General features: G+C 31.3%; 1 protein-coding gene across 1 annotated transcript; it reads right to left on the bottom strand.

Moving 5' to 3' along the window:
- Positions 1–349: 349 nt before the first annotated feature.
- LOC111880229 (uncharacterized) lies at positions 350–2869 on the bottom strand. Its single transcript, XM_023876641.3, has 10 exons — positions 2662–2869; positions 2443–2573; positions 2255–2335; positions 1963–2172; positions 1745–1880; positions 1502–1664; positions 1282–1410; positions 1015–1209; positions 794–916; positions 350–711 (listed from the first exon to the last, which is right to left on the bottom strand). The coding sequence occupies exons 2-10, from the start codon at positions 2555–2557 to the stop codon at positions 598–600; spliced, it is 1266 nt and encodes a 421-aa protein (XP_023732409.1). The 5' UTR covers positions 2558–2573; positions 2662–2869; the 3' UTR covers positions 350–597.
- Positions 2870–10274: the final 7405 nt, after the last annotated feature.

The following is a 10274-nucleotide window of genomic DNA, read 5'->3' as shown; positions in this document are numbered from 1 at the left end:
ATAGCAATAGCTCCATGTAATTATTATTATTATTATTATTACTTGGACGGCATTTCCATGTAATTGTTTATATATACCAATTAATGAGAGTCTAATTCTTAAGAAATCATTGATTATCATTTTTTTGTAAAATCATTGTTTTGTTTGCTTATGAACTTTATAAACTACTCATTAAACAAGTACGAATCATAATGTGTATTTCAAGTTTCACATACCCTGTATCCCAATTACATTCATGGTGCAAATGAAGTGGGAAAATAGAAACTGATGTGAACTTTTTCTTCAACAAACATTCTGTGAGCATATTATAAAACATTTTTTTTTATATATGAATAGTGAGTACTATTAATTATGGAATATGGACCTCTTTGGTTCTCTTAATCGAACTTGATCAAATCATGATTTCTCTTGAAATGAGAAACAACATAATAACATTCAGTTATTTACATTGCTTTCAGCGCATTAGAACCCCTCAAGAGTTGTAATAAAGAATCAATACAATGTTCTTCTCACTCGTGAAACAGAAGACTCTTTCAATGACTTGAACAAGTGACGTTTTGGTTATAAAAGAATAAAGCGACTCGTTTTTCTGTAACATTAATCACTATTTGGTATTAAAATTCTTGGGATTTGACCATGATCAGAAAAGTCGATCTTGTTAAGCCTAACACAGCATAAAACTTGCTCCGGTAGTTCTTCAGGATGTTGTGCCTAAAAAATGAAAATTCAATCAAATACATAGATTCAGTTTATGAATTACATCACAAATTCAAAAACCAGAAACCCAATTTACCTGAATCGTTAAACCAATGTCAAGAATCCCATGTTTCAATCGTCCCCGGAATGCATCAAGTGCTTTCCGTGAAATGTAGCTGAATCGATGTATATCTAGGTCAATTTCAAAGTAATTATGTCCCTGCATAAAAAGAATATGCACAATTTCAATTTCGTAATTCCGAGTTGAAGATTAAGTTTTAAAGATTAAAACCCTAGATTTGGAAAGGAATTACGAACCCGATAGAATGCGTGTTGAGGGCGTGAAAGTACTGGTTTATCGTTATAAGCGTTTAGAAGCTTTCGTTCTGCAGAACTCAATTGAAGATCTTCGGGATTGACTACACCAGCCATCAATTTGAGTCTTTCTCGATAAGGAACCAATGATTCTTTTGTGAAACACTTCACGATTTCCATCTCGTCCATCACTAATCTCTGTTATGATTAATGATTTAGAATGTTTAACAACTCAATCTGATCTCTGATGCTGTTTCTATGAAGATTTACCTGAATGCTTTCGCAAAAACGATGAGAGACTTGTTTATCGAAGCTTTCGGAGAGTTTGAAGTATAGAACAAGACTGATCCCTTCGCCATCGGAATCGCCATGAAAGAGTGAAGCGGGATACGTTGGTAGCTGTCATATGAACATCATGAATCATGATCATGTTACTAATTATGGCTCACAAATGGGTCAACCCGGTTTGATAAAAGATAGAAACGGATACCTGCACATTAACAATCAGCAACGAAGGTACTTTCTTATGAACATCAACACAAGGAAGTTCAACATGCTGAGCGATATGATCGATCTTCCGATTGGAAACAAACAAATCGACACCAATTGGAACATACGGGCTATAATCGGAAGCGGGGTGCTTTCGTTTATCTCTGCAAAATTACCAACCGATGATTTTACTTCGACTTTTGCAACAAAAAATCAAAAAAAATCGAGAATAAAACAATCATACCTGAAAAAATTCTCACCCCGAAGCTTAAAAACCGAAGGTGAAACAATCGACCAACACCCTGGACTCAACTTATCATTCAATGATCCAGGAACCACAAGTCCTGACCTGGGTCGAAACAAGAATCTCTTTGCTTGACCTGTTAACATGTTCATCAATTTAGCCATGCAAAGTGCAGGATAATCTTCAAATTTATCAAGAAAGAATAGTTTTTTACATACAAATTTCGGTTTTTTCATCGCCATCTGAAGGTTTTTGGTTCACAGAAAGCACAAAAACAGTGGTTAAGCAAGAAAGATCATCGTCTAGCATGCTTTTATCAAAAACTGTCGACCCCTTTGAATCTTTATATCCGTTTCTGCTAATGAAAAGCTTCTCATTTTCGTTGTTATCTGGACACTGATCGTTTGCATTTCCTAATGATATGAAATCTAGAAATAACGAAATTAGTCTTCAAATTCTTGATCAAAACTGTATGTATATATGTATATATGACGCATGTTCGATCGTTACCTCCATAAACACTAATAAAGTCATCATCGGAGTCGGATCCTAAAATACTCACGGAGTCGAACCATGTCTCCTCTTGACAAACTGGTGATAGAACAAAGACGAACTATTTAGCATCAAAATCCAAGAACGATTTGATATAATGTGAAAGTACAAATCTACCCCTTGGAAAACCTATTTGGAAAACTCACCAGCAGTAATCGGTGCAGAAGATGAAACCCTTCTATACCATTTCCCGGAACAAAAGAAGAATTTACCCGATCTTGATTTTTTGTTGGGTCTTGAACTTGAAGCACATCCGCCCATGATATGTACACAATGGCTATATTTGTAATTTCAGAAAAGAGTTATAAACATATATAGTACGCCAACATGGAAACATTCTCATATTCTTAAAGGGATTAACTTACGATCCTATTCGTGATCAAATGGGCGTTTCTTGGATTTCTTGATCAAGAAATCCGAAAATGGATACAAGATTTCAAGATTTTTGAAACTTGTATTCGAAGTTGTTAAGCAAAGAGACTGAATTTTGTATCATAACGTGGAAGAATGGTTCTTGGAAGAATTTATATGGTCAATTACAAGAAACTAGACCTACTCAACTAATTTTGACAACTCATACTGTCCGCAAAGTATACAACCACCTACATACAAAATATCAAATTCGAAATAGTGTTTTTTAGCTACTATAAATACTTAAAAAATCATAGTTATGGTGTATTTTTGGTCTTGTTAAAAAATGGCAGCATGTAGGTACTATAATTCTATAAATCCGAAAACCCAACTATTTATCTATTAATATTCAGAAAAATCCTTATATTTTGTTTATATAAAGAAAAATCCTTATATTTTCATTTACCTTTTAAATTTTCCAAAATATTAATTTTTTAAAGAAGTTACTTGTTGTATTATGTCAGAACATTTATCTTGTTTGTTTTTTGGTTGACATGGAAAAAAAAAATAAATAAATGACGTCACTTATTTTTGCTTGAGTTATTGGTCATTACGTAAATGATATATATTTTTTATGTTTTACCTTAGACAAGAAACAACATTATTTATTTTTGTTTACAAGTTAACCCAAAAACAAAAAATAATAATAAATATAATGTCACAAAACAACTGCTAATTTCTTTAAAAAAACTAGGTATTTAGGTTAATCTGAAAGGTAACTGAAAATGTAAGATTTATTTATTTATTTATTATTGTTTTTTTCTATATAAACAAAATGTAAGGGTTTTTTGAATGTTAGTAGATAAATGGTTGTATTTTTCTGTATAATTATTAAAATCAACATTTTAGAACATCATAAAATAGTTAATGTTTTTAAGATGGATAGTTAATGAAAATGATTTAGTAGGGTAATGATATGAGTACAAAAACAAACTTTTAACTATTACTAAAAAACTTTTAATTGTGTTCACAAACTACCACAAATGTTTTACCTCGTTTCAAAAAATACCACAACTATTTTTTGTACACAGTTATCCGGTAAATATTAGGTCACTTCTTATGTGCCACGCCACATAGTTACTGTCCTTGAATTGTGACATTTTTTGTATACATTTTACTAATGAGCTCGCCTAGGGTGACATCCAGGCTTGATTCTTGTCTTTTCCATTTTTTGTTTTTCCTTCGAAAGTTAGCATATCTTATAACAACATATTATATGGTAAATCACACTAAATGCCGATCGTACATGTGTCAAAACATACGTTTAGTCAATATTTTCAAAAATTAATAGGGTTGTCCCTCGTTAGTTTAAACCTTACATGCTTCATCCCTCGGGACCTAAAAATACCAATTTACCCTTATTTATTTCTTTTTTTTATTTACTTTCTATTTATTGATTTGTTTGTTATCAAAAAAAAATATTATAATTGCCTTTTAAAAAAGAAAGAGTAAATGAGTTTATCTCCCTCATTTTTCTTGGGTACAACTCTGTCCATCATCACCACCCGCACTAGCTAACTCCAAACTCCAGTGATATCTCCGGCCACTACAAGACACATCCAACACCATCAAATCCTTACCCACCGACGCCATCAAACCCCCACTTTCGATCCTCTCTTCTGATCTCATACTTGCAACCTCAACATTCTTCTCTCTCTCTCTCTCTCTCTCTCTCACACACACACATACATAGAAGAACACCGCCTCAAACCCTCACTCACCGAGACCATCAAACCCCCACTTTCGATCCTCTCTTTCGATCTCATACTTGGCGACAAATCAAAAGATCCTGACGTCTGACCTCTACTATCGTCTCCTATTTTCCCTCCCCCTAAACATGTTGCAGCATGTGGAGGTTCAAAACAAACCCTAATCATTGTTACCATCTGAAGGTTCGAAACCCAAACCCTAGATCGTTGTCGTATCCCTTCGTCTTTTCTGATATGCATATGAAAGAGTCACAATCACCACCATCGAAGAACCATCATCGTATATCAAATGGAGGTGACGATAGTGAGGGTTTCATTTGGCGTGAAGTTTCAATGCATATCGATAGTGGCTATGTCGGCTCATAAAACAGGTAGCGATGGTCGAGATGGTGATAGACGGAGAGAAAAGGTTTGCCGGATGTGGAGACGATGTTAGTGGCCGAAGATTTGGGTCTCCTCTTTGTGTTTGTTTCCGATTTGTGTCTCATCGATTTGTGTGTTTGATTCAGATTATTCACAAACTGAAGGGTGGGGAAAGTGAAGGGATCTCTATTTTTTAAAACATTGATAATAATAATAATAATCACATCAAAATTAATTGAAAAATAAAAAACACAAAGGTATTATCGTCATTTCAGTTTTGGAATGGACAAAGTTTGCAATAAAATCGTCTTTAGGGGATGAAACATGCAAGGTTAAACCAAACAAGAGACGATCCAAGTTAATTTTTGAAAATAAGAACTAAACGTGCGTTTTAACATATTCACGAGAGACGAATGGTATAATTTACCCCATATTATATTAACAAATGTTGAAATTTGAAAATGCATATTTGCTCACCAGTAACGTTGACATCTCCATTCCTCGAGGTCACGAGTTCGAAACCAAGCATTGTCATTTATCTATCTATTTTTGATATATTTATATGGTTGTTGATATATAATGTGTACACAAAAAACTTCATTGGTAAACTGAAAAAAGAAATCGATGGTAAAATTTATACAAAGTGGTCACAATTCTAGGTCAATAATCATATGACATGACACATCAAGTGGTGACTTTTATTTTCCGGATAAATATGTACAAAAAAAAAGTATAATTATATTTTTTGAACTAAGGTAAAAGAGGTTATTGGTATCCTGTGGGAATAGTTAAATGTTTATTGGTAATATGTAAATATTAAACTAAGATTGTTGGTAATACATGTAAAAAAAACTAGAATTACTGGTATTTTTATACAATAAACAAAGATCATTATCATTAAGTCATTTAAAAAAAAAAGTTATATAATAAACTATACCTAAGAGCTTGATTATTTTATTTTATGGGTGGTCGTTTAATCGACTAGATCAATCGTCCAAATTTGGTTCTTTTTACATTGATGTTATACTTGGAAAAGAGAATAAAACAAATAAGCCAGTATACAAAAAAGACGAGGAAAGTGTCTTTATCAAAAGCATATAAAAAATGAATGGAGATTGAAAGAGACACATAGCAACTTCAACAATACCACAATCAAAAAACAACCAATCATTTGAATGAGATTCTTTTGTCCATATATTCATATATTTAACAACAAACTTAAAAATAAAAAATAAAAATTGGTGGTGGAATTTCCACCAAAGTCTCAAATTTATATTTAAATGTAATATCAAAACTTCACATTTTTATTGATAATCAAACTATTGCAAAAAATGCTTAATATTTGTCTTTTATAGAGCATAATGTTTTTGTTAAACTTTTCACTTAGTTAATACTTATATTCATATTATATTAAAGAAATAAAACTCATAAAATGCTTTACGATGTGTAGAAATGTCATGTATTCTACATAATTGTAAATTCTATATGTTTATTTATAGAATAATATTTTTATCAATTAGTATAATAAAATGTTAGATATCTTTATGTTACAATACAGCATATGATTATATTTTGGGCAACTTTATTTCATAAATTAATATATGTAACCAAAAAATAAAAATAAAAGATGTGTGAATCATATTCACAAGTCTCCAATGGTCAGGTCAATATTCCAAGGTGGGTCTTCAGGCCCGCAGGCCGCAACCCAATATTTAAATCCATAATTAAAGTTAATCAATTTTATTTAAGGATTAAATTCTAATATTTTTCCAACTAAATGATACTTTTTGATATTTACTTAACTTGTAGCAATAAGAATTGTTAGTAATCCTAATAAAGTTTGGACTATTAATAAAAAAAAATGATGTTCTAAGAGATTATTTAATATGTGACAGTCAAAAAATAATCGTCTTGTAAATATAGTTTGTTGAATGTTTACACAATATATATATATATATATATATATATATATATATATATATATATATATATATATATATATATATATATATATATATATATATATATATATATATATATATATATATATATATATATATATATATTTGCAAATCGACAAAATGAATAGTGCAATTACTTTTAAAAGTAGATGGGGTGGGTGAAGGCATACCAAACGAGGAACAAGCAATGCCCGTTTGGGCCAAACGGCAAATAAACCCCAACACATTATTTTGGATAGTGGGTTTCATCCAATTATATTATATATAAAAGTCATGATATTTTCACTATTCCATTATATAATCTTATTTAACGTGAGTATTTTAATTTTAGTTCCTAATATTTAATTTGTTATATTACTTTTTGATAAGTATCATATGATGAATAATTAATCTTTAATCAACACGTTATAAAATATCCGCGCATTTTTGGGTCAAATTAGAAATTAATAAATGCAATGCTACTTTTTGATTTAATACCAATACTTGACTTGTATGAATAATGCAACATTTTATCTTCATATGTTTTAATGGAAATGGATAATCATTTAAACATAATAATATCCATTAATATATCATGATGCAAATATGCACTTTAATTGTTATGAATCTTGCATGGTACTATTAAAAAGATCAGATGTAATTAATAGTACTATAATCTTTCTCTTAACTTCATTGATGTTAGCAGTCGTAGGTTTCTCATGTTGGGCGGCAATAGACGACGTGTCCCCTTGTGTTTGTGTGTAGGGGAGGTAAGGAGGGCGCACAGCTGGCACCGGGTGGGCTATAGGGGAAGCACCACTATTTTAGTTTGGTATACTCCTTCCTAAAAACGCGGTTTTACTCTTATTTTTTTATTGTTATTTTTATTTTATGGATGACAATTTAAAGGTAATCATACCTAATTATAAAATATTTTAAATTCGATTGGGTATTCATTCGACAGTCTTTAATCTTTATCGGGTTGGTAGATATTTGGGTCTCCAATTTAAGATTTTACTTGATTAAATTTCACCAGATGAAAATTTTATTACCTAAATCCGATCATACTTCATAATTTTAATTTTTAACATCAACAAATTTATTTTTAAAAAATGTTGCATAAATATATTCCTAAACATATAATAATTATAAAATTTAAATTTCATGATAAACTAATTAGATTTTAGTGTTAATAGTACAATTCATATCAGTAACAAGAATCGAACCCTAACATCCCATTCTCTCGTACTAAAAGACTATGTCTCTACCAATTGGGTTTAGAAACACTATCATTAAGACATTAACTTCTATTCTAAAAAGTAAATAGTAATTATATAACAAAATATTTATAATATCACATATAATATTATAATTTAATTTTGAAAACATATATTAATAGTAAAAGTATTTTTTATAATATGGTTGGAGAAATCTTTTAGGAAAAAAAATCATCTATTCAGCACCATAACCATTTATCCGATATAAAATTCATCTGAATAGTTTTTTGTAAAACTTGTACTTGATTTTGCCCGTTTAAAGAGTTCTCTGTAAATTTCACTTGGTTTTTTTTTATTGATGATCTTGTTTTGGTTTCTAGTAATTAACATAGATGGAATATAATTACCCCTATAAAGATCAATATTTTCATTTGGTGAGTGTCAATTAATCAAATCCATATTGGTCTCAATTTGGTGAACGGAGGGCTTAATATGGAATCGATCCTTTGTAGACGGATTTTAGAAGCATTTCAAAGATGAAAAAATTGGCTACAGACTTGATTGTGATGACCATTATGTGAATTCTGGAAATGACAAAAAATTTGGTTCCCATAGATATCCCTATGTAATTGTTTGTTTCTCTCTAACTTTTTACTAGATTTCTTTTATAAAATTCAACCATTAAAAAAACCAAGAAAACCAACACACTATCGTTATCAAGTCTCGAACCTTAGTCTTCTGTTTTATTCAAAACCACAAAAGCCAATTGAGTTATATCTTGGAGGCCAATATTAGACTTTTATCTCTATGGGTGTTGTCTCCTAAACCACACAACTTTTAGTTTATGAGGCATATACCTTTATAATAAGGCTTATTGATTAAACTAACCTTTATGTAATGTCAATTTAAACAAATGGCCCTAATTTTTAAAAATAAATGACAAACTACTCTAGAATATGACATTTGCTGGTGATTTTAGTGTCACAATGTCATTTTAAGTAACTGGAACTAACATTTGAGCTAAGGGACTTCATAATTTGTACTCTTATATATATATATATATATATATATATATATATATATATATATATATATATATATATATATATATATATATATGAGGTTGTGCGGAGTGCACGCATGTATAAAATTGATTTAGAAGCTGGTTCGACGACTAGTCGGGGGTCCGGGGACAGCCCCCTGGGTCCGGGGTTTCTAAAGGGGTAGTGCCCCTTTGGCGGGGTCTAGGGGCAGAGCCCCTAGCGGGGTCCAGGGGCAAAGCCCCTGGCTGTGGTGATTATGGTAAAACTAATTAAATTCGTTAGTTTTGGTAACCTTAAATCCTCATTAAATCCGGATTATCATGACATGCTTCCAAAGCAACTAATGACAACTCAACCCTAATGAAACCCTAATTTCATTTAATATATTAACAGTTCTTCCTCTTCAGAAGAGGGTTACGATCTTAAGCTCTCTTTTTTCATCATACTTTCACAGAATCCTCTAACATAGTGGCTTACGATTTCTGTGCCTAGAATCGTAAGTGTCCACTTGGATTATCATATACTGAGTTTCTTGTAAACCATACATAAGGTAGAAATATCAGTTCGGAAAGTGATATCACGATCCAAGTTGGTATCCAGATCTCCACCACAAACCCTAAATTTTCCTACATTCCACACCCAAGTTTGGTTAGATGAACATGAGGTATACCTTCTTCCATGGATGAACACACATACATACACCTATATTGAGCTTCTGCCATTAATGAACACAATTTATGGGTTAATTATGATTTCTTGTGAAGATAACACGAAAGCGATTTTTGATGCTCATCATTATTTCTCTCTTTTAAAACAATTTATAGGTACGGCCGAGTTTAGGTAGACTTGTGTCCGAGATCATGGGTTAGCTGGAGCCACTCAATGGTTCAAGTGGCTTAAGAAACACATTATTTTAGAACTTAAACAAGAATAAGATGCTCTGAACGATTTCAAAAACCTATATCTAATGTGTGTGTTTTTTTATTTGAAAATCGAAATCTAGGCGTGATGTGTGTGTTCTTGAGTCGAACCTTGCTTGTGTGTATGTTACAACTTACCGGAAAAATCATGTTGGCCGGAGACTCACCGGAGACAATGATCCGAGTCTCGTTATTTCGTCAGAGCTACCAAGAATACCGAAAACCGGCTAAGCATACAATAACCGGTTATAATAATATTTTGTAAACAAAATAAACAAATTTAATGGTCATATGTGTAAAAAAATAATAATAATAACCAAATATATGTGCAAACTAAAATATATTAGCCTTATAAATCGTTATATTCGACCTATA

Source organism: Lactuca sativa, chromosome 4 (genome assembly GCF_002870075.4).
Source record: "Lactuca sativa cultivar Salinas chromosome 4, Lsat_Salinas_v11, whole genome shotgun sequence".
Lineage (NCBI taxonomy): Eukaryota > Viridiplantae > Streptophyta > Magnoliopsida > Asterales > Asteraceae > Lactuca > Lactuca sativa.
This window is presented reverse-complemented; position numbering and strand designations above follow the sequence as displayed.

What these genes read in the sequence shown, in the direction of transcription:
- LOC111880229 (XM_023876641.3), bottom strand. Translation starts at nt 2,557, where the DNA reads ATGGGCGGATGTGCTTCAAGTTCAAGACCCAACAAAAAATCAAGATCG. An exon ending in CTCAACACGCATTCTATCGG is followed by an intron (nt 917 to 1,014) that starts GTTCGTAATTCC and finishes CTTTTTATGCAG; the next exon opens with GGACATAATTACTTTGAAAT. An exon ending in ACATTGGTTTAACGATTCAG is followed by an intron (nt 712 to 793) that starts GTAAATTGGGTT and finishes TTCATTTTTTAG; the next exon opens with GCACAACATCCTGAAGAACT.